At 32.1% G+C, this 26,758-nt stretch overlaps 4 protein-coding genes across 5 annotated transcripts; 2 read left to right on the top strand and 2 right to left on the bottom strand.

The window, feature by feature from the left end:
• Positions 1 to 540: 540 nt before the first annotated feature.
• Positions 541 to 4,746, bottom strand: LOC106758806. Its single transcript, XM_014641796.2, has 10 exons — positions 4,467 to 4,746; positions 3,475 to 3,570; positions 2,900 to 2,984; positions 2,495 to 2,616; positions 2,364 to 2,388; positions 2,172 to 2,255; positions 2,069 to 2,098; positions 1,866 to 1,971; positions 1,476 to 1,540; positions 541 to 1,012 (listed from the first exon to the last, which is right to left on the bottom strand). Exons 1-9 carry the CDS (start codon positions 4,554 to 4,556, stop codon positions 1,477 to 1,479), a joined length of 702 nt encoding a protein of 233 aa, XP_014497282.1. The 5' UTR covers positions 4,557 to 4,746; the 3' UTR covers positions 541 to 1,012; position 1,476.
• A 2,784-nt stretch (positions 4,747 to 7,530) lies between these two features.
• On the bottom strand, positions 7,531 to 11,233 carry LOC106758777 (U11/U12 small nuclear ribonucleoprotein 35 kDa protein). 2 transcript variants are annotated; one of them, XM_014641763.2, is made up of 10 exons: positions 11,114 to 11,233; positions 10,942 to 10,983; positions 10,705 to 10,908; positions 10,525 to 10,622; positions 10,061 to 10,112; positions 9,306 to 9,376; positions 9,137 to 9,227; positions 8,976 to 9,051; positions 8,324 to 8,402; positions 7,531 to 8,163 (listed from the first exon to the last, which is right to left on the bottom strand). In XM_014641763.2, exons 3-10 carry the CDS (start codon positions 10,847 to 10,849, stop codon positions 7,759 to 7,761), a joined length of 1,017 nt encoding a protein of 338 aa, XP_014497249.1. In that variant the 5' UTR covers positions 10,850 to 10,908; positions 10,942 to 10,983; positions 11,114 to 11,233; the 3' UTR covers positions 7,531 to 7,758. The 2 variants fall into 2 exon arrangements, with proteins under 2 accessions (XP_014497249.1, XP_014497248.1); XM_014641762.2 differs by having other exon boundaries at positions 10,705 to 10,983.
• Positions 11,234 to 11,989: 756 nt separating this feature from the next.
• Positions 11,990 to 17,565, top strand: LOC106758698. The gene is made up of 8 exons (XM_014641657.2): positions 11,990 to 12,214; positions 12,295 to 12,423; positions 12,495 to 12,629; positions 12,866 to 12,958; positions 13,057 to 13,197; positions 13,778 to 13,875; positions 16,276 to 16,486; positions 17,120 to 17,565. The coding sequence occupies exons 2-8, from the start codon at positions 12,312 to 12,314 to the stop codon at positions 17,203 to 17,205; spliced, it is 876 nt and encodes a 291-aa protein (XP_014497143.1). The 5' UTR covers positions 11,990 to 12,214; positions 12,295 to 12,311; the 3' UTR covers positions 17,206 to 17,565.
• A 6,276-nt stretch (positions 17,566 to 23,841) lies between these two features.
• On the top strand, positions 23,842 to 25,417 carry LOC106758899. Its single transcript, XM_014641906.2, has one exon. It carries the CDS (start codon positions 24,323 to 24,325, stop codon positions 25,103 to 25,105), a length of 783 nt encoding a protein of 260 aa, XP_014497392.1. The 5' UTR covers positions 23,842 to 24,322; the 3' UTR covers positions 25,106 to 25,417.
• Positions 25,418 to 26,758: the final 1,341 nt, after the last annotated feature.

The raw sequence follows: 26,758 nt of genomic DNA, 5'->3' as shown, positions 1-26,758 counted from the left end.
TAGCTCTATATTTTCATTGTTTCAGTACATACATATATACAGTGACAGAAAAAATAAACTTAGCTGTGGTATCAGAAAAAGATATATGGAAAATAAAAGCAAAGCCGAAACGTGGAAAAGGGAATAATGAAGAGAATTCGACTTGACTTTGGAATGTATTCGATTTAATTAACCTCTTTCAGAGACCAAGAGCCAAGCATTCTTGTCTATAAATACCAACCTAAAATGTCTTTCACCAGTATCAAAACTGAGGTTAACAGAAGAATTTTTCGTGTACCCTCAAAGGCTTCCAGTATTCAGTAAGCTAAGATACTTGAATGCTGGAGGCTTTTGAAGGAATTTGAAACCTTACTTCTACAAATATGATCCATATTCAAAACTCTTTCACTTGCAACAAAATTACCTTTTCCTAGAAGATCTTCTACTTGAGTAATTAAATGAAGTTGAAAGGAGCTGAATAGTCCAAACTGAGTAATTCAGATTTTCTTTTTTAAACATACATCATTCATTTCATATTTCTTGTTCTGACAATTATTCTGGAAAATGTTTTTTCTGTAAGATATCGTTTATCCAGAACACTTGAGTTATGACTTGTACAAGTTCTATATTTTCCGTATAGGTCTCTTGTTATGTGTGTAAAGTCCTTCCATGACTTTTCTTGGTAAATCCATACAGTGTTCTCGTGATTGAGAGAGATATTCGTTTAAACGGAGAACAAATTTAGAGAGAAAAAAAAAGGGATGAAAAGTAGCTGGAAATGTCTAAGGCACTTATATCTATTGAAGTACTGGCCTGTATTAGTTTCTGATTTTCTATACAAAAGCAATCATGTATAATCAAGCACCCCAAAATGGGCTGCAAAGAATGAAGGCATGGGAGTAACAGAGAGTAAACTCCCATCACAAAAAAAAGAAAAAAAGATAAAAAGAACAAATAATCAGAACACAAAGCATTAACAGAAGTTGGTCAAGCTCTCTGCACTAACAAACCTCTCGGATACAATTTTCTCAACCTGTAAACAAAAAGCATAAGAGACATGCATAAATATATCACTTTCATAAAATGTGGTTATCTTGTGTGTATGTGTATCTGTGTATGCGTATATCCGTTTCAATTCAGAAAACTACTTGAAGGCTTTTAAAATTTTAACACCTACTAAGTTTGAACAGATTGTTGACATATGAATGAAATTATAAACTGTATCAGATTAATTTCTCAAGTTCAATTTCATTTGGGAGGAGCAATGTATTCAACTGATTAGTTAATTCCTCGAGACATTGTCTGCTGAATTTAATTAAAATGTATTAACAATATGAATTTTTTACACTGTCATCGTTCCTAGATTGACAAGTATAAAAAGATTGTTTACTCTTGTAATACTTAAGTTAAAAGTCATATCTGAGTAATTTCTAGTAGATTGATCATGCAGAAAACTTTACACTGAAAGCATACTAAATTAAACTCTTCATATTTACCTCATGATAATATGACCAAGCCAAGGTACAAAGATCCGCAAAGAAATGCAAATGATATCATCCCCCTGAAAGTGGAATCCATCGCAGAACGGAAGATTAATGACTACTAACTAATACAAATATTGGACGTAAATTCAGTTTATCTCCAGTGATAAAGCATATATTACGATTGAGTCAACTGCACATTCATGTACTTTACCCCTATTGCTACACTGCTATTATATGATCATCTTAATCATTATAAGCAAAGAACTTCTATTTAATAGAGTTTTTTAACTATGACAAAAAAAAAAAAAACTCCAAATTTCAATCCTAATAAAACCAGCAAATATTGGTCCAAAATAAAAGGATTATCTTTCATTCAAGAGTGCTTCGGAATAGCAAACTCACCAAATAACTCCCCAGCCAAAACCATTACAAGGGCATGGACAAACTTCTGCAAACTTTTCAGCGTCACTAGAGTTGACTCTTCGAGATATTAAATCATCGTAAATATCTACATCACATAAATTTTAATCATGTTATATAAGTGGTAGCAGAAATTTTATTATCCAAAGTAAAATAAACCATGTAGAAAGTGCTTGAAAGTATACCATAAACTGAAAACAAACTGTTCATGACACCTGAAAAGTAAATCATAATTAGTAGTCTATTTAGTTCAAATAATTTTTGGAAAATGGATGAAGAGGAACATACCAATAAAGAGAATAACGTAGCGAAGGACATGGACTGTTGTTTTCTCTTGCAGAACCCAAATAACAGCAATAAAAACAATAAATCCTGATATTAATTGATTAAGAAGAAAAATGTCAATGTGAGACTTGTCAATGTCATCTTTCCACTTTTTCACATTCTATTTGAGAAGACGAAGATCACAAAACCACTCACCAATACACAGTCCTCGAAGTGTCCACTTTTTGAATAAAAGTGTGTAGCAAGACATGAAAAGGGAGAGAAGTCAGAACAAAAATAGCTTTGATATATTGGTACAAAACTTCTCCATCTATAATCAATCTTACATTTTTTGCAAGAAAGAGCACAACAATCAGAGCAGCAATAAAGCAACCAGCAGCAATTTTTGCGGTGAGAAGATTTGTGGACGCAAGTATCAAAGCCATTCCCCAAAATGACGAACCAAGATCTAGAAGAAAAATCAATCAGAATAACAGTAAATGCAACTGAGAAGTGCTCTTATCAATTTCAAATCATATGCATAAAAAGGTTAAGAAGTCTATCCATTCAAATACAGAATATCAACATATTGCATGTCACAATTTCACATCAAACCCATAGCACATTTGGTGGTGATGTTAGTTTTATAAATGAACTTAAAAAATTGTACCTCATTGCATTAACTTTTTATATATCAAATGAAAGTAAAAATTAATGTGTTAACTGAAAATTAGGGGAGAAAAGTGCATTACATCCAGCGGGCAAGATCACCCAGTATATGCCACCACGTGTCTGGGTTACCCCACCCTCATTTGCATGAACCTGAATTCCCTCCACCTATTGAGATCAGACTAAAAATGATTCAGTATACAAATGATACAAATATAAAGAACCTTACACCAGAGTCAAATTTTTGCAATGACTCAGGCTCAATACAATAAGACCATCATTGTCGGGCCAGCTGTAAAAATATGCATAATGCTAATGATCCACAGTGAATATATTGTTACCAACATGGTATATACTTTGTTTAACTGGAACATGCAGCATTAATGCATCACAATTCACAAAATTTACTGTATATGAATAAATTACGAAACAACGAAAGTGACAAATTCCTTAAAAGACTTCAAGAGTGCGTTTGGCCAAATTAGTTTATAAGCTAACTGGTAACTAGTAAACTATTAGTTTCTAGTTCATAAGCTAACTACTAACCAATAAGCTCACAGTTTATAAGTTCCTAGTCGATAAACTAGCTTACTAGATTAAAGAGGTTTGATAGCTTCAACATCAAAATGCATTAAGCTACAACATTTACAGTTTTTACCTTGCCACAAGTGAGCCAGCAAGCAATGGCATGACTAGCTTCATGCAGAAACACAGTGATGAGCTTAAAAGGTGTAAGTAGAATGGTCCTCCATAGCTACAGCCACCACAACAACAAATATCACACAAGTAGATCAGTTATACAGCCTCTGAGACCAAAATAAATATATATATGACATTGTACCCTAAATAATTCTACATAACATGTGTGGTGTAGCATTAATATGTATGGTTACTAAATCAAAACAAATATCTGCAAACTTCCATTAGTAACCACTGACTATTTAAATATGGTGTAGCATACTAGAACAAACTAAGGACCTCCTTTTGAAAAGGTCTTTTATCTAGTGCCAAGACCACCAAGTTGTTCAACTTACGCAACCATGTATTATTTTTAGGGATAAGCCCATCCAAAAGAGCTACCAAACTTTGATCCAGTCTCAAGTCACAACTAATTTAGGAAAAAGTCAGGCGGAAATCACAAATAATCGTTAATCCTCTTGCTATCCGTCCACATACTTCTCCACCAAAAATAAAAAAACTTGAAGGCAGAAACTTTAACATGGTAACATCATTTGCCACTCCAATTCACAATCCCATTCATAACTTAATATAGAATGCAATTGTGTTTCTCTCAACATCCCTTTGCTACCACTATGTAGTAGGATTAAAATAATTTAAATGCATGATATATCATTGAAATCAAATAAAGCAAGATGTAGCGTTGCATTACATTAAGACAATCACCTATAACTACAAACATGTGCAGTCAGTAATTAGTACGAATTAGTAACTAGATTACAGAGAGAGGTTGTCATTAAACATCGCAAAAAATAACTTCCAATTTCTCTTGAATTTAAATTTTAAACTCTCTTCTTTTCCTATAAATCTAATTCCTTAACAGTATGTTTTCCTTTGTGGGAAGAGTAAACAAAAATTTGGTTTTGATGTCGAGGGTGTTTTGAATACAGAGAGAGAAGAGAAGTAGTGTACCACAAGAATTAAAACGGTGAAGCCAGCAACACAACCAATGAAGACCTTCTGGTCATGGTCACAACAGTTCCTGAGCTCCCAGTTGGGCATAGCTGATGAGCTCAAACGAAACGACTATGAGGAATCGAAGTGAAAAAGGATTGAACTTTGATGGAAGATGGGTTTTGTGTTGAATCAATCCTATGATTGAAGGAAGCTTTTGGTCTGGTTTGGTGGGGTGAGAATCGCAATCAAGAGAGAGGTAGTGAAGGTATAAATCAAACAAACACTATTCTATTTATTTATTTATTTATATTTTAAACTGAATTTTATATACAAGAAAGAAGGAAGACAAAGCGTTTAATTTCAGATGGCTAACGCGTAAACAAGGTCAACCATTTTTGTTTTATTTCTTTCTTTTCATCGGTGAACGGTTCCAAGATTTCAGATTTTTTTCTTCATTTCAAATTTCGAATTGTACTTCATTGAAAGAACTTACCTACCATATACTTATCATTATTCATTACGGAAACAATCATTTACTTCATTTTATATTAATATGTTAATGTAAAATATCTGCTTTACGCAAAAGGAAAAAAACTCTGATAACTCATTAGGTGAGAAACCTTTTATATTTAAATAATTATAGCACTTTTAGATATATTATTGTGCTTCTTTCAAATTACTCTTTTTATTATTATTGTTTCACAAATTTAGAAAATAAATTAAGTAATTAAGATTGAAAATATAACTCCATTTTTTTTAAAACTAAAATCAATACATGTAATAAAATGTTTTATTTTTCTGATTTGCTAAACAACAGAATATTTGTATTAACGTCATTAAAAAATTTTAAAATTAATATGCACAACTAAATTAAGTCAGTACAAACAATAAAAACTTGAAAGTATAGATTTTCTTAAAAACATTATTTGTTAAGCATTGTCACATTAAAATAGATAATTTACTACCCCATCTTTTTTATTTCATCGTGCTTGCTTCCAATTAACAACCAATAAAATATAATTATGAAACCTGCATTTATTTTGATTCTCAAAAACTGTTTCAATTTCCCTCACTTGATGCTTGTTTTCAGGGTAAGTCAATTTGAAATATGTTAGAATATTTATCCTATTTATTATTATTATATTGTATCTAAAGTTATTTTATTTATCATAATTATATTAGGGTTATCTTATCATGATTATATTGTGTTTAAAGTTATTCTATTTATCATGATTATATTATGCTTAGGATTATTTTATTTATTTTGTATTTTGCATTACAATTTTCTTATATATAGAATGAGAGTGTGAGGGATTTTTCAAGTCTTCTAGAATTATTTTACATTGGTTTCAGAGCACGTATTCTGATGTCTTTGTTGTCGTCGGTGGTTTGTGGCCGTCGCCACCGACGATCCCCTAAAAGTCTCTTTTTTCAACTGGTGTCTTTATCCTTCAATGGGTAGTCCAGCTAATTGCCCTAGCCAAGTTCGTCTTTTAGAATTCAGCTTTTAGAATTGTGTTTTGTTTCTCAACCTCGCTTGTAGTGCCTCGCCTGGCCATGGTCTTTCAGACCAATACCTAAAATAAGTTTCTTCCCTCCTATAATACCCAATCATAGACATTTTCATTAGCTTCCAATCATCTGCAAAATTCTTGTTTGTTTTTTCTTGTTGTGAACCACCGCTTTCTACCACCGGCCTTCGTCCACGGTCTCCGGCCACCATCTCAGGCCACCGTCATCATCATCGGCCACCATCGTCTCCGTCGCTTGTGCAACCAATGCACCAACACCTAGTCTTACCTCTATTGCTTCCGCTATTCTAAAAGGTGACATCATGTTGCACCAGGAAATCAATTTACTCAAAAATTGTGATGAAGGCCTCCCATTCAAATATGTAGGGGGCCTTTGGCCTTTAATTTTCCTTCATTGTTAGTTTTCCAGACGTTCTTAAGAACCACTTTGAATGCCTCTAATCGGTATTTGATTAGGGTTAGGCTTCTGGCTCTTCTCCATCTCAAAGAGGTGGAAACCAAGCACTCAAGCACTCAAGCACTCTTCCTTTCCTTGTTGTTCCGCTAATACAACGCCTCATGTCCAACACTTTATACCTCCAACAATGGGTTTCTTCCACTTGTACTAATGGGTTTCTTCCCCTTGTACACCACTGATGTGTCTTCACCATCATTCTCTTTGGAATCTTGAAGACCAAAACTGACTGCTCTTGACGCCATTGCATCACCTCTTCCTTTGATCGTTATTGTTGACTTTCTTCTCGAGCTTCAGTTTAGCTTATACTCCTTGTGATATAGTGTTATGTTTCCAGCCAGGTTTCAAGCTTTCAGTCATTGCAAACTCCACTAGTCAAAGATGGTGATCTCTATAGTTTTATCGCTTTCAGCCACTACATATTCCATTAGTCAAAGATGACAGTCCTTGCAGTTTTGTCGCTTTCAGCCACTACAAGCCTCAGCACCCCATCAGTCAGTGATGACAGTCCCTGCAGTTTTGTCGCTTTCAGCCACTGCAAGGCCCATCCTTGATAACAATCCAGTCCCACGAGTTTGTCATTGTCCTCCTTTGTCAAAGCCATCCTACTTGAAGTTTCATGGTGCTAGTTGAAGTTTCGCAGTTGTCCACCACTATCCATAAATTGTAGTTCATCAACCCGTGATTGAGCATTTGTTTGCCGCACACTCTTGAAGACAAATTATATATTTCAAATTGAGTTTATTTATTTCAAGTTTGGTTCATACAATCTATATGCTACAGTTTGAGAGGGAGTGTTAGAATATTTATTCTATTTATCATCATTATATTATGTCTAAGGTTATCCTATTTATCATGATTATATTGTGTCTAGGATTTCCTTATTTATCATGATTATATTGTGTCTAGGATTTCCTTATTTATCATGATTATATTGTGTTGAGAGTTACTCTATTTATCATAATTATATTGTGTTTATGATTACTTTATTTATCATGTATTTTGCATTATAATTTTCTTATATATAGAATGAGAGTGAGAGATCTTTCAAACCCTTTAGAATTATTTTACAGTTTAATTCTAAGTAAAAACATACAAAACAAAGCCAACTCTAACAATCATCAATTCATCCTACGTCTCTGAGTTCTCCACAACAACATGTGCTTGCTATGAAATTGATTGTTTTTGCATGTAAACAAAAGAAGTGATTTTCATCTACCTATGAACCAGTCTCATGTTGAGGATTGAAACTTTGCATTCCCATTTCTCCCATGCATAAACGAAACACAGCACAAAGGTAAGAATCAACTATGGAGTGGAGTTAATCCTTGTGAGGGGAATGGCGACTATATTTTCCCTGCTTTTGATACCGTTCATCTCTTTCTTTTCTCTTATGAGAATGTTTGTCTTTATCTGTAGAACTCCGATGTCGATGTGCTTTATCAGATGAACTTCTGTTCTCTTTGTCTTTAGATCTCCGGTGAAGATGTTCTTTCTCCGATGAACTCCTCTCATGGTAACGATCACTCCTCTCTGAAGAGCTCCTTCCACGGGAGTGTTCATCATCTAGGTGTCTTGATCTATTTCTGTAATACCCTTCCTTAATGTCCACTGAACTTCTGAAGGCATCTTCTTTTCTGTTTCTGTCGTCGGATCCCCTTCTATGTTTATGAGAGTCTTCTTCCCTGTCTGAAAGACTCCTTTCTCTTCTGGGAGGCGATGGAACCTTTCCAAGCATGGACAAAAACAAAAACAATTTAACAAGCAATCCTAGACAAATTCAAATGATTTTGTAATTTTAATATCTTGAAATATAAAGATCAAATCATTATAAATAAAACATCTTGTCCAAAAGAGATATGCTCCAAATGGTAAAACAACACCACCTGAAAGCGTGACATGTATCTTCCTTCAGGCGGAGGGGGTATGCCAAGCTTCTTCAACTCCTCATATGGGATTGGTTTCCTGGTCAAGTAATAGCCAGAAAATTAACATAGCTAATAAGTATAAGTACCAATAACCACATTTGTATCAATGCATCTTATAAAACTGGATAACATGGCAGTATCTGAATATTTTGAAAACGTGTCATAAAATATCATTGCTTTTAAATTTGTACGTAATGGAAATTAGACTGGCCATTGACTTTTGACCGAATTACACCAACATCCTCTCTTGTTTCGAAAAATCACATTGACCTTCTGTTCGAAAGAAAATATACTGTAATAATGAAAATATAAAAACAACAAAGTCTCATCTCGTGTCCCAAGGTGCAATTGGGCCCTTTTAAATTTTTGCAGAGAATTAAGTCACCCTTTGTACAGCCTTCCAATCAAGTGAGGACACAAGTTGGTGCAATTTAGACATATTTCTTGGAACGACAGTGTAATTTTACTTTGATAATCAACCAATTTTGGTAATGGTTCAATATTCACTTTTCATTTAACACAGTTTATCACAAATCTTTCAAAACTAGGATATAACAATTCAGAAAAATACTTTTCAGATATGACTTGGGACGAGTGAATTGAAACTTACAAGGGTGCACGAAATGGTTTTTCTCTTCCCCCAAAACGAAGTTGCCCTGATTCCTTCTTACCACTGAGACCACCACCTGTAGAAGAGAAAAAAAAGTAATCAGACGGATCCTGGTCCATTAGATAGAAATGCAACTTGAAGAATGAGTCACTTTAACTGACCTAACCTTCTAGGAATCCATCCAGGCATCAATTGTTGTCTGTTGTAATCAACTATGATTTCACAATCATCAACAATCAAATGATGAGCATCCTGCAAAACGAGAAAATTCAATCATTTTCCATAGCATTGCTTTTATAAGCTAAAAATTAAATAGTTTTAATACCACACCATATATGCCCGTCGCATCTCCCTTTCAGTTTCATATTCAACAAAAGCATAACCGCGAGAAGCTCCTGTCACTGCAACCAAAAATAAAACCAATGTTAAAACTTAAATCTAAGAGCTTGACAATAATACAGCTTAAAGATAACTATATACATATCATTTAAGGGAATGAACTCAAAGTTGCCAAATCAATGGCAGGAATTTATCGCTAAAAATGTTGCTATACACAGAATGTGGCACAAATAACCCAACTGGAAATGCTACATCTTTTCGTAAACGAACATTTAAAGAGACTCAATAGTATATTTTTCCAGTAGTTGAGGCAATAGCCCAACAAGTCATTCCCAGATCTGTTGATAATTCTAACAAAAACAACTTCATGAATGAAATACATTGTTCTCAACCGTGTACAGTGCTACGACCACTGTATTATATCTACATAAATAGAAAACAATTTGTGGAGGAAAAACTATCTGAAAAGAACAGTATCCAGATTCCTGAGAGACTTTAACATAGTTCTTAAAATGGCTTAAATACAATAAAACATAGTCAAATGCAGAGCATCATACAAGCAAGAAATCAAGAAAGACTCAATCATATCGACCTGCATGCTCAAAAGAAGCACGACTTACATGTTTTTCAAAAGCACACAGTTTGAAGATGTAAAATATCTACTCTTAGAGCAGGAAGAAGAAATAACCAACAGGAACTGACAATCAAAGAAGGGTTAAGATGTAAGGTAGATCAAAGAATGATACCAATGTCCCTGACCAAGCGTAAATTCTTCACCTGGCCATATTTACTCATAACCTGAAAGTTGAAAACACATTCCAAAAGCTTTAGAATTAAGCTATCCGATAAGTTAATTATGCTTTAAAAATGAGGCAGCAGAAGACAAAATGACAATATCCTCCATTATCTTGACATGATTGTAATAAACTCATCTCCTTCCTCACGAGCTTCAAGGAACATAATTGATTTCCAAATTTAGAAGCTATATGTTCAATTCCTACTACTGTCGATTGTTTATGGGGTTAGTAAGGGTTAGAATAGAACCCTAATCACGTATTCATTATTTCTTATCTCCCTTCTACATAAAATATCTACATTAACTATGCTAAGATATAAAACAATTTTTTAGATATTTATATTTATCCTGTATTGAAGGAAATATCACTTGAACATATTTGCGACCCATGGAAAAGAAAAGAAAAAATTGTACTTTGTGGAGAGTATCCTGTGTGGTGAGGCGAGAGAGACGAGCAACGAATAGAGTGCAATAAGGGTCTCCAGTGGCCTTAGGATCACCATGCGGGTCATCTGCAAAATTCAAATTTTAAGAATAGAAAGTAACGAAAATTGAAATAATTTATTAAAAAATGAAGTAAAAAGAAAAACAGACAGAGGCCAATAGAGGAACAGAGTTGAGCACGATAAACAGCATTGTCGTGAGGAACAACATCCGTGCCGTCGATGCTGCCAACTTGAATGGGATGGTACGAATCTGCATAGAACACTGAACTCAAGTTTTTGGACCGAACACTCATTGTTCTCTGCTCTTCTTCACCTGTTTTTGTTTATGGTCAAGCACATTAACTCAAGAAACTACCCTTATAACAATGTCACAGTGCCTTAACACCACTGCAACGCAAGCCATCCTCCAACAACAAAGTCACAACACCTGACTCAAATTGAAAACGAGGTTAGGGGAACGAAATTGAAACTCAAAAAGAAAACCTATCAGACTTTCCAACTTCCCCCCTCGAAAACTAGGGAAAACGCAATCGCTCAACTAAAACGAAATTGCTCACCAAAAAAAGGTATGCCCAAATCGAAACTGTAACCCTAATGGGACCACCAAAAGCCAAATTTTAGCGCCAATATCGTCAGCGAGGAGATGAACGTCGACAGGGAGGAAGCTTTGAAATTGGAAACTTGAAACAATAGGTGAAAGTTGGTAAAAGATTTGATGTCATAAAAAAAATATTTTAATTAATAAAAAATAAAAATTACTGAAAGCGATAAAATAATAAAAATAATATTTATTAATAATATATTTATTGATAAAAAATATTATAAAGAAGAAAAAAAGTAAATCTAATTTTGAAAATAAAATAAATTTATATTAAAGTAAAATCAAATAATAATGTTCCAAATTTATTCTGTTAAACATAATTCATATCTAATAAAAAAATATTTTCTTTAGATACTGTTTGAAATATAAAATATATTAAAATATAAACAATTAAAATTAAAAATTGAAATGTCAAATATTCGAAATTATTATTTTATTATTTATGATTATTTTTATTTCAATATTATTGTTATTAACGAAACTAAAACTGAATTCTAACAAATACTGATTATAATATTTTGTGTGTGAAAGTTGAAATCATTAAAATTATAAAAAGGTAAAAATAAAACTTAATTTAAATCAGTTCAAATCTTTGTATATCATTCCTAATTAAAAAAAAATAGATATATCACAAATCACTTCTTTTATTAGCAAATATATCTAAATAAACACAATTTAAATTGTTTATTCATTCTTACTAATTCTTTTAATAGTAGATTACCTTTAATTACGCTTGTTCCACGTGGATCCCACAACATTTAAAAAATAAATATCCCTTCCACGTCATCAGTGTCAAATTCTAGGGTTCATGATTCCCTCTCATAATCTAAAATCTAATGACATATTAAACCTGCTTCTTCCTCTATGTCCAGCACAACCTTGCACTTCTATCCTCTTTACCCACTTCGTGTGATGCTCGATCAATTTCACTCTTCTGCATGTGCCGATTCTAGCAATTTATTCCACTTTTGAGTTAATTTGTTAGATCAGTTTTCGTCGTCTTCTCGCAGAGCTTCTCCTCCACGGGCGCCGTCGTTGTTTTAGTTGCTCCTTTCAGGTTCGTTCTTATGAGTTACCAAAGTGTATACTTGATTCATAATTTGTGGATTTACCATAATATTGTTTGTTGGTTCACAGGGTGAGTATTTGTTACAATGAAGGTAAAGAAGGCTAAAAGAGTCCTCCACAGTGGAGAAAAAAAGAAGAAAAGGATCAGGGAACAAAATGCTGAAGTTGAGATACATGCTACTATGGAAGGCCTTGAAGGTAACTGTGCTTTGTTTTCATAATCATCACCCTTTTCTTTGGCTGTCTCTTATGTACTGTGTTTGTTTCAGTGGATAATGAAATACATGTTAGTAACGCAAAGATGGAGAAGGCTTCTATCAACAAAAAAAGGAAGAACAAGGACAAAATTCTTGTTAGGAAACGAAAACCAAAGGGTGAAGAGGTTGGTTTCGAAGAGAAAAGTGGTGAGTTGAATGTTATGTATGGGGTGTGGGCTAGGGCCATATGTGAACTAGTATATATTTTATTTTCAATTGTTGTAGAACAATTGCTCATACTACTGTAATACTATATTGTGTTAATTTTTATTTGTTGCCATTGTTTTCCATGTTCTGGCATTTAGTATAGACATCTTTTTATAAAAGATTCGTTAACTATATCATCCTGATCATGCTCAACGTATTTGGTTAAATGGTAACAGATGGAGTGGTGGACAATTGTCATTCTAGTGCTGAGGAGATCCAAGACTTTGGCGGTCATAGAGATTTGGATATCGGGGCAGTTGTCAAACCCTGTAAGAAAATACATTTTCTAGTTTAATTCGTTTTGTTGTTTGGTAGGTAATATTCGAATTTATGCATTGGTTTCCCTCGTGGACTTTTTATCTTGTAGGTAAGTCAAAGAAAGACAAGAAAAAAAGGGAAAAGGAGGTTCAAAATTCCCAGGAAAAGGGAGAAGGGTACAACAATCAGAAGGAAGTTGAAGTTTATACTATTTCCTCTGGAGATGAGGACTGCTCAAAAGGAATGAAAAGTATGAATTGTTAATATTAAGCACATTTCTTTTTGTTTGATTTAAAATGAAACTCCAAACACTGGACATCCATAACTTTTACTTGTGTTATACATATGAGATATGGGCATATATGTTTGCAATGCCAAAATTTGTGTCATAGTTACTCCATTGCATTGCAAGTCTATTTATATGTATTTTGGCTCTATTTGCAATAGTAGTTGCCATATTTAAGGATTTTTTATATCTCTCCAACATTGACCATCATCCACCACTGCTACCTTCAATGTTTGAACATTTAGAGATATCTTTTAAATTTGTGTCATAGTTACTCCATTGCATTGCAAGTCCATTTATTTGTATTTTGGCTCTATTTGCAGTAGTAGTTGCCATATTTAAGGATTTTTTATATCTCCAACATTGACCATCATCCACCACTACTACCTTCAAACATTTAGAGATATCTTTTAACTTTATTCTTTCAATCTGTTGGACAGAATGGAATATGATGCACCTTTGTATTTTGTCTGTATTTATTACCGATTTACTATTAATGATTATACATAGTATAGTTTTTGAATGGGGACTTTTGCAAGTATAGAATGGATCGTGGAATACCATCAAAGCAGACCAGGCTTGGAAGTATTGCAACATCAAATTGATGATTTTATAACTGCTCATGAAGAAAAACTAGAAGAGGTAAATTTTTTTACGAACATTCATGAAGTGATAATAGAATGATTAAACGCATTTGTCATATTAATTTATACTGTTCTGTGGCTAAATGGAAGTGTAAACCTTTTCCTCTGGACATAATTATATAATGGATGAGTTTTGTTTATATTATATAAAATTAACGTTGGCTATTATCGTATTCAATTGGAGCTTCATTTCCATGGCTTTAAAAAATAACTTCATTACCAAAAGTGGGCTTTAACATATGAATCCCAGTTATAATTGTCTCATTTTTTAGAGTTCTGTTGCCTCCATATGTTGTGCATGACCTCCATGTGTGGCACATAAGGTGATGCTTCCAGTTGATGAAGCTTGTAGTTTTTTAGCATGGTATTTGGTCCTGGAAGGGTGTTAGGATTTTTTGTTTCATTTTGATGTTGACTTTGTGGAGTGTACCATTTGGATAATTTCTTTCTTTTAGGTCTCTCATCCGTTGTCTCGTACCATTTGGCTTTCTGCTTACATGTGTGCAATACTACTTGTCAAGAGAGAAAGATGCAATCATGAAAGGAAATAATTCACAATTGAAATGATAGCATTGATGTGGCTAGCCTACAGGCAATGTTTTCATCACACCCTTCTTGAGTAATGCTAGTAACCTTAATTACTTAAAACTAGTGATAATTCTGATAAAATATATTGCTGTTGGCTAAATGAACCATATTCTTACGGTTCGTTGCTAATAATAATTTAAAGAATAGAATTTTGGAATACCAGTCCTGTTTGAATTTATAAAAATTGTATTTAAATAGGGTAGTTGAACGGACAAACTAGATTCTTAGATTTCAAAAAACCAAGTTGGTTTTATGCTAGGTAGGTCAACCCTGGAAATAATATACCTTTTAAGAGTAAAATCGGATACATACTGAAAGAAGCAAATAGATCAATCTGAGGCTTTGATTGAATTGGAAAAGGCCTATGATGCTAAGAGAAGTCTAGCAGAAGTATCTAGTGGAAAACAGAGTTCGTATTGCTTATTAGCAAGTAATCAAATTTGTTGATGCTGGGGATTACCGCTATATTAGAATACATGGTGAGGTAATTGAGGGTTTCCTTATCATTATAGGTTTACGCCAACGATCTACTTTGAGCCCTTATCCTCTTATCTTGTTTTAGAATATGTTTATTGAACACATTCCAAAGTGTCACCATGTATTTGTTACGATATAAGGAGAAGAAGTTTATTAAGATAATTAGAGTATAAGTGGGTTAGTTGGTTGGTTCGACGGGTTGGGTTAATTAGATATAATATATAAACATGAAAGAAGGATTGAAGAGATTCAGATTTGTTACTGTAAATTGAGTATTGGCTCTATGATAAAGGATCCTTTGTGAAAGAGTCATGCCCCAGTTACAATAAAAAAAATATGAATCTCTCCTATCCTTCTTCCCCTATTTATAAATTATATATAATATATAATTTTCCCCTATAACCAACTAAGTAACTCGTTGATATTCTAAATATCTCAATAAACTCTTTTTTATCCTAACAGTATGCTTTTGAAAATGGTTTCATTTAATGTTATCATGCAAGTAGAGATCAATTAAAGTTAACCAGAGTAGTGGAGAAAATCTTTGAAACACATTTCTGATTAAGTAACAAAATGAAGCATGTAGAATAGAACACTATTTCTAGTTTAGATGTCAAAATTGGAGACATCATTCGATTCCACCAGTCTCAATATGTTGGATCGTTTATATAATATAATTGGACTTCAAATTGGGGTGAATGAAATGACGAAGTGCCTTAGTAGTTATTTGTGATTCAAAAATGTTTCTGAAGCGTAATGAAAATTTTACTATACAGATCAAGATCTGGGATATTTTATTGTCTTATTTGTTGAGTAAGTGGTAAAGGGCCAACAAGAGAAGTTCGTGTTAGTGTTGTTGCAGACTTGAGGATGTTGTGGTTGTGATGAGTAAGTGAGCATTAAAGACTCGGTAGAATCAATAATGGATATATTATATAGAAAGCTAGTTGAGGAAAAAAAGGTAAAATATTGCTTAAAGTGGTTTGATTGCAGTAAAAGCGGATAGAAGTCTCAATAAGGAGAGTGTCTCATATGCAAGATAGCCCCTTTAGTTAGAGGTGGAAAAACAAAAAAACTTAGGAAAAATCATTCATAAAGACTTAAATCTAGATGGAATTTTGAGGTTTTGGTTTGTGATGAAACACAATGGTGCCATTGCATGTGTTGGATTTGAATTGCATTTGCAGTATCTGACTGAAATGAGTACTATGTGCATGTGACTAATTCTCCATTTTTGAATTCCTTAAATGTTCATGTTTTTATTTTCAGAACGTATGAATGCTCCCACATATTTTGGTCTTTAATTTTGTTGTACATGGGATGATTTATGCAGGAAAGAAAAGAAAAAGAAGCCCTTGCTGCAGACGGGGGCTGGACGGTTGTTGTACACCATAAAGGTAGAAAGAAAACTACCGATTCTGAAACTGGAATTGCAGTAGGTTCGGTTGCTCAAGCAGCCGTGGAAAATAAAATGGCCAAAAAGAAACGTAAAGAAGTTGGTCTAGATTTCTACAGATTTCAAAAAAGAGAAGCACAGAGAAATGGTATTATTTCTTTTTTTTTTGAAATTGACCTAAATGTTGATTACGGAGCTTTCTATCAAAGTTTGATAAAATTATTTCAGAAGCTGGTGTCATTTGCTTTTCTTTTGTTTCTAATGAATACCTTAATGTGTAAGAAGAAAACCGTAATGATTTCCATTTCTATTCCCATTCTTGATTATTTATTTGACTTTCCTAACTTCTGTTGTGCGGAAGAGTCACAGCTCATCTTGGTTCATAAAATGAATGTCTTGTTGCTGTGGGTTGGACTCCCTTAAGGAATATTTGATTTTATGTTGAAGTCTCGTGCTTTATACCATGTATTGTATCATTCCATACTGCTGTTGTGTTCAAGATTTTAAACCCATTTTGCTGCCAATTCAAGATTTTATTCACAAATGACTGTCAGGAAAGAATATTTCTGGATATTCATGAAATGGATCTCATGTTGCTATTGGTTGGAAGTGTTTAAGGAATTATATGATTTTATGTAAATGTATCATGCTTTATACCTCATTTTGTTTCTTAGCTCTAGTTGTCTAGAATAGTAACTCTCTAAATCGATTGTGATTACATTTTTGTTATTGTTGGTGGTCAAAGTGAGATAAAGATAAACCCTTTTTATTTTGTTTGCAGAGATCATGACACTTCAGAGCAAATTTGAGGAGGATAAAAAACGTCTGCAGCAGATGAGAGCTGCAAGAAAATTTAGGCCTTATTGATCAATGTTTTTAGCGCAGAACAAGGTTCACGGTAGTTTTTATGGGGAATATGGGGTAGTTATGGAGTCTTGAAGTTGAATTGTCCTATAGCTCTCAAATTAAAAAAAAAAAAGGTTCATTTATCATTCCAATTTTGTCAAACTTATTGTACATTAATGTAGGTTATTTTATTTCGAGTTTCATGTCTTTGCAGGGGGCAATGCGATCCCTTTAGAATTCATTTTGGTTTTTTGGCAGCATTGCTATTATCTTCACAATTTGTCTATTTTTAAGATTGTCATTTACATGCAAATTCAAGATGCTAAAACTCAGAACAACTATCATTTATCTATTGTGTATCTTATTCATTTTTCTTTTTTACTCCAGTTGAATTTGCTTCTATTTTCAGCTTAACTTCTGTCTAGTGGAGTTAACCATGATAGAAAGGAAGATTATGTTATTATCTTAGACTTTCTTTGATGTTACAATTATGGAGGAATGGAAAGAAGGGTGTTTATATTTGGAGGTTATTGAATTCTTCCGTTATTACAAGGTGACAGGGAAAAAGATAGATAAAAAAACATAAACAATTTTTGTGCAGTAGCACTATAGTCATTAAAAATGTTTAAAAAGTCACCATAACTAATTTTATCGAAATTTTATTTCCCTTATTCACAAACTTGAGTGAAAAAGGAAATAAAAATCATTTGATATATATGTACTTTTTTTCTTCTCCTCTGACAAACATAAGTCTCTTTCATTCTTTATAAAATAAAAAAATTAATAGTTTAAGTATAGAATTATAGTGAATCAAACTGAGAGAAGCGTATTGACAGCTTAGAATGTGTAGTTGATAGGTAATTAATTCATCATTATTGTCCCTCACTTCTGCATTCTCTGTATCCAATCCAACTTATAGAATCGAGAAGGAATCTAACATATCACAATACAAGGCTATGATATCACACTGACACTGTTGTTGATACGAGCATGTCGTGTCACAACTACGATATTCACCTCAATCAATTACAGTATCAACTCATGCACTGTTTTGTTGTTCAGCAACAACCTCGACAACACATTACATGTCTTTCGTTACGTGTGAGGCTGCCACTATAACATTTCATGGCTTCCGTGTATCTATCAAGTTCTTCACCAATACAGGGACCCACATTCCATTTTCTTCTTTTTCTTTTCTTTCAAACCTTGCATGCATGCTTCTCAGCTCTTATTCTCCATCACAGTTTTTTTACTTGTGTGCACTTTTCATTGATTATATATATATATATATATATATATATATATATATATATATATATATATATATATATATATATATATATATATATATTGATCGTGCGTGACAGTGGCAAAAGACGTCACCAACCAAATCGGAGCAGAAATGCGGTTGTCTCTATGTAATCACTCACATCATCACACATCCCCAGAGAAAAACTGTTTGTCAGTCTAGTTTTTTTCATTACACTAAAATAGAAACCAAGATAACATATAATTATACTTTTCAATTTAGAAAAAAAAAACTCATTATTTTTGTCCCGATAGCATGTATATATATATAGACATTCATTTGATATATTTAACAAAGATAAAATGATGTTAAAAAAAATTATAGTTTTTAAAAAAAGAATAAAGTAAAAAATAAAAGGAATAATATCAAATTAATGTAAAAAAAATTATGTTTGTCAAAATATATTTTTTTTTTCTTATTAAACATTGAAATTGGTTTGAATTTTAAATTTTAATATAATTTGGAAGTAAAGGGATCTTACTTCCCACTGGATTACATCAATGACCTGTAATCATGTAATCAATATGTTTAATTATTAGATGCATATTTGCTTAATTTTTTAGATATTTAAAATGACTTAGAAGGACCATTGTTTTATATTATCCAAAGTAAACCAAACACGTGCAAATGAATCACGAGTTAATCTTCTTGAAACTTATTAAAAAAACTAATCGTGTTAGATTCCACTTTTAAATCATGAGAGAAAGTCATTAAATTGGTGAAGAGAGAGTTAAAGAGAAAGTATGAAATTACTGTCATTGGTATATCTTTGGTGTCCAATTATTCACAAATTACAATGCCACACTCACACACAACCAAAACAATACGCCAACGAAAGATCAAACAAAATCATGTGATCCAACTTTCTAATTGTGAGACTCAAGATCAACCACCTCAACATTTTTAATATTTGTTAGAGATTTTACTTCCACTAAAGATAAAAAAACAAGTTAATTGTTTATAAGTATGAATATCTCATTTTATTTTGAAAGTTTCATATTGACTAAAAATAAGATCATTTTAAAGTGTATAAGTGGATGTAAACCTCATTTTACAAACCAGTTTTGTAAGGTTAAATTAGATTTAAAATCCACTTCTTAATATGACATTGTTTCATCCGCTATCAGGTCATTATCGGACTACTCATTAATGTTTAGTTTCACGTTCGATATGTATATACCTCAATTTGGAAGTCTCAAATCGACTAAAGTTAAGGTCAACTTCACCTTATAAACCGGTTTTATAGGATTGAGTTAGACTTAAATCCACTTCTTAACATTTTACAAGCTAATATGATAAGATCGAGTAAGATTTAAAATTAACCTAATAAACATGAGGTGCAAGAAAGTTTCCTTGACATGCAAGTGGTAGAAAGATTATTAGCTGTATGTGGAAACATTGGAAGAGAGACAATTTTTTTTCTCAATGGTCCAAAATCATTTGAAATAATATCTAATAGAGTAGAATTATAAGGGTAGCCTACCCTTCACAACCACACTAATTAATGAAGTTAGCAAAAGCTTAGTAATAGGAGTAAACTGGAATTAGTTATAAGAGAATAGAGAGTAATGGATGTTATACAAAAGAACCTAACCAAGATGTAAAGTAGACAAAAAAGAAGACTCACCGAAGAAAGTAATAGAGTGCATGAAAGTGACATTACATACTGTGGGCAATGACCCAGTCAGAAGAGTAAAGAAAGCAGAGATTTTAGTTGGATATTGAGGAGGAGAAAGTGTAATAAACCAAGTTGCCTGTTCTTATCAAGGACCATATTTATAACAATTTATAATCATAATTTAATACTACTTACTTGCCAAATGTGCATAACTTCATTCATCATCACTTATAAATGCATTTCAATTCCTATCAATTGGTTATTATATTTACCAGTTCTTGCTTTGCATACTTTCTCAATCAATTAAAAAATCTTCATTCATTACTGAAACTGTTTTTGTTTAATCTTTGAAGTATAATATATATTTTTTTAACAACAAATGCTAATTGTTAAGTATTTTTCAATGAAAAGAGTTGAATTCGTAACCTTTCTTAATTTTTTTTATAAACTCAACAAATTAACTTATATGTATAAAGTATTAATGGAGAGAATTGAATCATAATCTCATCTTTGTTTCCAACTATAATTCAGTTTAAAGAATCTGTTAATTGAATTGGCATTTGTTAATTTAATATGTGGATTAACAAAAAATGTTTAACCCATTTACTAAAGGTTTTTTACATTGATTGAATAAGCAATCTCAGTTTTAAAGGCTTTCTATATTAATTAAATTACTACATGCGGGTTAAAAAGTTTTTATTTCAGATTGTCTCATCGGACTTTTTAATATGAAAAATATAATATCAATAAATAAAATTAAAGTAATTAAATAAAACTATAAAAAATATATAAAAAGTTTAAGTAATTTTTTTATGGTTGTTGGATGGTGATATTTCACTTTGGTTTAGAGTGAAATTATAGATTAGATAAACCCTAAAAATGTTTCTAGGTGACTTAAGATGGAAATTATGGTACTATTTTTGACAAAAAGATTTTTATTAAGCAATTCATATCTAGATTTTAAAATGGTTTAAAATGAGTAAGGTTTTAGTGCAACTTCATAAAAAAGTTTGTTCAAAATACCGAACAAGTTGTAGATTTTGTTGAAAAACCTATGTACATGTTCAAATTCTATATCTAATATAAATATGGAACAAGAAGTTTTTACGGAAAAAAAAAATACTATTATCTCCACCGTTAATGAATAAAATGTGGTTGATAAAACTTCATATACAAATAAAAATTAAACAAGGTTATACAAATATCTATACTAAAATTAATTTGTTTTTATTTAAATATTTATGAGTGCGTTGTATATGACTGAATATTTCTCGACTACATTAATATATTGTCGTAGGACGATATGACACAATACAATCACATACGTTCTAAGTGTTTACATCTAAGCATGTTCAATTAATATGGTATGTGACTACTACTAAACGGTGTGATCGATTATCACTGAATTTATCAGAACTAATTATGTATCAACTACTAAGTAAAATATGATCAAACAAAGTAAATGAACTATTAAGCCCAAACTTAGATCCATCTATGTAAGGATCCGTAAATATAATAAATTATATTATAAATAGCATAATCATTAAAGTATTTTATTTATGTTTTCATTAATTACACATTTAATACTAAAATGAGAGATTGACTTGAGCATAGAGTGTCTTCTTAGACACAACCTTTATTCATATTATGAAGAATGAATACTCACCAAGAAGAGGACCACTACTTTATATATTAAATATTAAAGACATTTATGGAGTTGGTCTTTAATTACATAGTATTTTTTTCAACTTCGTAACAACAATTATATAATATTAATTTGGGTGGAAGGTGAAGAATTAAAAAAATGATATAAGAGTTGTAAAATAATCTTACCTTTTACTACCTATAATTTTTAACGACTGTAATCAAGTTAAAAGTGTAGTAAGATTAAGATGTTTAGTGTTTTCTTTAAATGATTAAGAAATGTATTTCAATCTTAATGTAATAATACCTTCTCGCTTCTTTACCAGAATAAATATACTAAAGTTAGGATAATTACGTGTTAATGAAATTAACGCAAAGATGATTTATATAATACCTCCTTAAGTAGTACATATATTCATAAAAATGTTGTAATGTTACACAATAAAGAATTTACAAAATTATTATTATTTTAGAAAGAAAATATATATATGATGCTTAGAGAAAATGTCTAAATTTAGATTAGAGATTAAAAATACTTAAATATACCCTTGTATTACTAGCTAGGTTTCAAACAAGTAATACTATAATTAACACAAAAAAACCTTTTGAGAAAAAAGAAGATATTTTTAGATAAAAAAAATGTGCAAGGTTGAATAGTAGTTCTTCTTAAATATATATTTATTTATGTTCTTGTGATGGGTTTAGGGTTTCTTACAAGATACGAAAATATGACTAAAAGACTGTATTACTTGTAGAATGTCTATGATCATAGAATATCTAACAACACCTATAACAGCTCAACATATCATTGAATTGCAATTACAATTTTCAACTAACCAAAAACACTTGTCAATCACTTCTATGTAGCTTAACTGCACATATTATAATGATGAATGTAATAAAATAGAAATAAAAAAGTATGCAATTATTTAACTTCATTACTATATATACAACTTTAAATGCAATTCAACTCCTTTCTAATTTTAAAAATCTAACATTTGAACAAATAGAGTAGGCCGTTTAGATGTCTATTTTCCTAATATACTAATCTTTTAATTTAAAAAGAAGAAAAGATGTATTAATTAATTGTTTTTAAACTTAAACATGAAATAATTACCGTGTTTTATGATTGTAGTTCGATGTAATTAAGAAAACTAGAGAGAGAAAGAAAAGGGTGGTGAAAAATTGCATTGCATGATTACTTCTGCCGCTGTTACGGAAACACCATGGCGTGTTCCCCTGTCGTTTTAGTAACCTGCTAAAGGTACAAAATTTAGGGTTTTTTTTTTTTTCATTTCAAAAATATTTCAGTAAATTTCTACAATATTAATTAATTAATTTTAATTTTAGACATATTTTTAAACGATTATCGTAAAAGTTAACAATTTTAACATTTTTTTTCAATTTATAATTAGATTTTTGTAGTCTTTTTCTTATTAATGTATTTAATTGAATTATTTATTTAATATCTGACATGTATTTATCTTTGCTAGTGTACCATATTTTTCAAATTATTCTTCATTAACTCAATAAATAACAAAAATGCAGTTGATTAAAATTGAATTGAATTAAACGTCAAAAGTACGGAAACTAGGAATCTCTCTACCTTCCAAGTTCTAACATATCTAAATCTTTTAGAAATTAACCTCTGCTTCAACCAACAAGAAGATAAAAAATTTCAAAACAATAATTATTATCTAAATAAAGGAGTGGCATCTAATATAATCAGAATCATAGAGTAAATTAATTAAAAAATAGGTTGATATAATTAATTAATGATGATGTAAGTGTGTATTAAAAATAGGATGGATTTAACAGATGAAAGGGACAGTCCTTTTGACATTATATGTAAACAACCTAAATGTAATTTACAGTTTATGGATTTGGTTTTAGATGACAGTGAGGAGACCCTAAAGCTGTGTATTGAATAAAATGCATAATTGCCTGCATAATAAAATTGGTGTGTCTATGATTGAGTACCAAATGGAGTACAAACTGATGCGTTGGCATCTTTCTGGTTTTGTTTGTATGTAGGTGCGGCAATAGCTATGTTATTCTGCATAATTTTATCATTTTTTTTTCTGCATAATTTTATCATTTCTTCTGCATAATTTAACATTTAAAAGTGGTTAACCACTTTCAAGTTTGAACTGAAGCCGGCTTTTAGCTCACAACACAACACTCTCTGCACGACCCTTCATCAGCCTCACCAAAAAGTTTAAATCTTTGCTACACTTCAAACAAAAACCAGAAGGGATATCCCCTTTTAGCCATCCCTCTGATCCCGTTTTGTCCACTTTGGACCACTCAGTAAAGTTGCAAACTCAACATCCTCCTACCTTTATTAATAATTCAAACCCCTCTTTATGGCATTCTTTTTCATTTCAGTCTTAGATGCTTCTTTTATTGCATTCCTTGTTAGGTTTGAATCAATCAAATTCACTGCTCTGCTAACTTTTCGAACCATTTAAATCCTCTGCTGTACTCTCGTGTTTCTCTTATATCAAACCCTTTTCTTTTTCTTTTATTCTTTGAGCCTTCTTCCAACTTCCAAACTTTTCAACCAAATGGCAGTTGATCTTTGCTCAGAAAACTGTGGAGTTTCTTCCTCTTCTGTGAGTCCAAGAATCTCATTCTCACACGATTTTTCCCACTCTGATGTCATTCCTGTTGAGCAACTCCCTTTTAGATCAAACTCCTCTGGTTTGAATTCCGGCATTGATTTTGATTTTTACGTGAGTGAGAGCTTTGAGCTGGAGTCATCTTCGGCTGACGAGCTTTTCTCACATGGGAGGATCCTTCCCACTGAGGTCAAGAGAAAGAACGTTCCTGCAAAGCAAACGAGCCAATTAGCACCAAAAAATAACCCTCCATTGCCTCCTCCTTATGCTGCTCCACCTACCTGTAAAAGCTCAAAGAAAGAGAACCCAAAAGAAAGCAAGTGTTTGAACGATGAAGTGTACGAGAAGCAAAGTTCCAAATCCTTTTGGATCTTCAAAAGAAGTAGCAGCTGTGGAAATGGACACAGAAGGAGCTTTTGTCCTTTGCCGCTTCTATCAAGAAGCAATTCAACCGGATCATCAACCCCAAATGTTAAAAGGAATCCACTTTCAAAGGAGGGTGGTGTCAACATTAGGCCAAATTCACAGAAACATTCTTCCACAAGGTTGGCTCACTCCTACGTACCAAACGGTTATTATCAAAAGCCTCCATTGAATTACAAGAGTCATCATGGATCCTATGGTAGCAGTGTTAGAGTGAATCCTGTTCTGAATGTTCCTCCTGCAAACCTATTCGGTTTGGCTTCAATCTTCTCCAGCAATAGAGACAAGAGCAAGAGGCAGCTTTAGTGGGGTCTGTCTTCTTTTTCCATGTACTTCTTAGGTTTACCAGTTACCATGTGAACTAGAAAAACGAGGTATAGGTAAAACTTTGAATGGTGAATGGTTTGCATCGTGAAGACAAAGTGGTACAAAGAGATGCGTGTGAAGGTGATGGACAAGAATGATATAATGCAAGCACATGTTTTGGGGCACAAAATGACAGGTAACTGTTGTTTTCGTGCCTGTACCTTGCTTCTTGTTCTTGTTCCTCTACTTTTGTTCTTTGGACTATGTGTAAATACATTGACTTTCATTTTAGTATCTCTTCTTCCTTTCTTACTCTGCATCTCTCTTTCTCTACATCAATAAGAGCCTAAATGGAAAAACTAATCATGCATTGTCTCTTTCATTCACGTTACATTTTATAAAATTTATGTTCCAAGTAAATCTATGTTCAAAACCCAATCTTATTATTGACCTGTATTTGGATAAAAATATCAGCTTTAACCTCCTTCATCTTGAAACTAACGTCAACCAAAATCAATACTTCTTTCAAATGTTGGCTCAAATGAACACAAGGGTGTGTGAGAAGACCTTGAAGTGTTTCTCTTCTGCATTCTGTTGCCGTTGCATGGCTTCATTTTCAACAATAATGCTTTCTGACTGATTTTTATAGTTCCTTCTACACGCAGAAGTAAAGTACTTGTTTGCATATGAATAGCAGTTCAACACAACAGATCATTGCACACCACACCACATTAATTTGGTTCTCTGCAAAGCCTGTTTTGGTCTGCCTCTGCATAAGTTGGTGAAGAATTGCGATTCTCTGAAGCTAGCACTTTTGTTAATCCCAAAATTCAGAAAACCATAAATCGTTGATTTCTAAATCACTAGCTTTTGCTTAATCAAGAAACGGTAATTTTCTGGTTAACCAAGAAGTTTATGCACCTGTTATCTTACACGACTACGATATTTTAGTAATTTTTCTTAACAATTTTTTGATTGAAACAGATTAATTATAAATTACTATGTAAGTATTGTAAAAAGGTTATAAAAAAATTGTTAAAGAATATTTTTTTTTCTATTTTATAAGATATCGTGACTTTATGGTTAATATGATTAATCTTAAAAGATGGTATGATTGTAAAATTAGGAAATGTGGGGAAAAAGTGTAGTAAGAAATGGAGGTTAGGTCTAAGGTGTGGCAGTAGTCTCATAGCTTAAAGTTTAATGCTTGTGGAAAGATCAACATGACTAATTCCCTATTGGATGCTTTTTGGGTGGCTTCAAATAAGTCAAATTGAACTTCAATTCCCAACAAAATAAGGGATTACTTCATCTTAAAAAAGTACTACCTTGAACTTGAAGAACTAACTACACAAACATCCTTCCAAGGAAATCTTCAACTATAGATTTTAATGAAAAAAAAAAGGAAAATTGAAAAATCCTCCAACTAATTTTCTTTTAAAGAAAGGATAACTACGTAAAAAAAAAAAAGTAAGTAATTTAGTAAAGGAAAAAGTCTCTTTAACAACTCTATTTTGACAACTTTTTGACAACACATACGTGGCAGTCTATGATTCGTTCGTTTCAAATATTTTTTTAAACATAAATTTAAACAAACCAATAAAATAATTACACGTGTCCTGTTATCAAAAAATTGTTAAAAAAAAGTTGTCA

The sequence above is a fragment of the Vigna radiata genome, chromosome 4, assembly GCF_000741045.1.
Source record: "Vigna radiata var. radiata cultivar VC1973A chromosome 4, Vradiata_ver6, whole genome shotgun sequence".
In the NCBI taxonomy this organism is placed as follows: Eukaryota; Viridiplantae; Streptophyta; class Magnoliopsida; order Fabales; family Fabaceae; genus Vigna; species Vigna radiata.
This window is presented reverse-complemented; position numbering and strand designations above follow the sequence as displayed.

Bases quoted from the DNA above. Each gene is read 5' to 3' on its own strand.
- LOC106758777 (XM_014641762.2), bottom strand. From the start codon at position 10,849: ATGAGTGTTCGGTCCAAAAACTTGAGTTCAGTGTTCTATGCAGATTCG. The intron at 10,623-10,704 runs GTCTGTTTTTCT...TGAATTTTGCAG, and splicing joins CTGTTCCTCTATTGGCCTCT to ATGACCCGCATGGTGATCCT. The intron at 9,377-10,060 runs GTATCATTCTTT...TTTTGGTTGCAG, and splicing joins ACGCTTGGTCAGGGACATTG to TGACAGGAGCTTCTCGCGGT.
- LOC106758899 (XM_014641906.2), top strand. From the start codon at position 24,323: ATGGCAGTTGATCTTTGCTCAGAAAACTGTGGAGTTTCTTCCTCTTCT.
- LOC106758698 (XM_014641657.2), top strand. From the start codon at position 12,312: ATGAAGGTAAAGAAGGCTAAAAGAGTCCTCCACAGTGGAGAAAAAAAG. The intron at 12,959-13,056 runs GTAAGAAAATAC...TTTATCTTGTAG, and splicing joins CGGGGCAGTTGTCAAACCCT to GTAAGTCAAAGAAAGACAAG. The intron at 13,876-16,275 runs GTAAATTTTTTT...TGATTTATGCAG, and splicing joins ATGAAGAAAAACTAGAAGAG to GAAAGAAAAGAAAAAGAAGC.
- LOC106758806 (XM_014641796.2), bottom strand. From the start codon at position 4,556: ATGCCCAACTGGGAGCTCAGGAACTGTTGTGACCATGACCAGAAGGTC. The intron at 2,256-2,363 runs GTGAGTGGTTTT...AATTAATATCAG, and splicing joins ACTTCGAGGACTGTGTATTG to GATTTATTGTTTTTATTGCT. The intron at 1,541-1,865 runs GTGAGTTTGCTA...TTCCACTTTCAG, and splicing joins TTTGGCTGGGGAGTTATTTG to GGGGATGATATCATTTGCAT.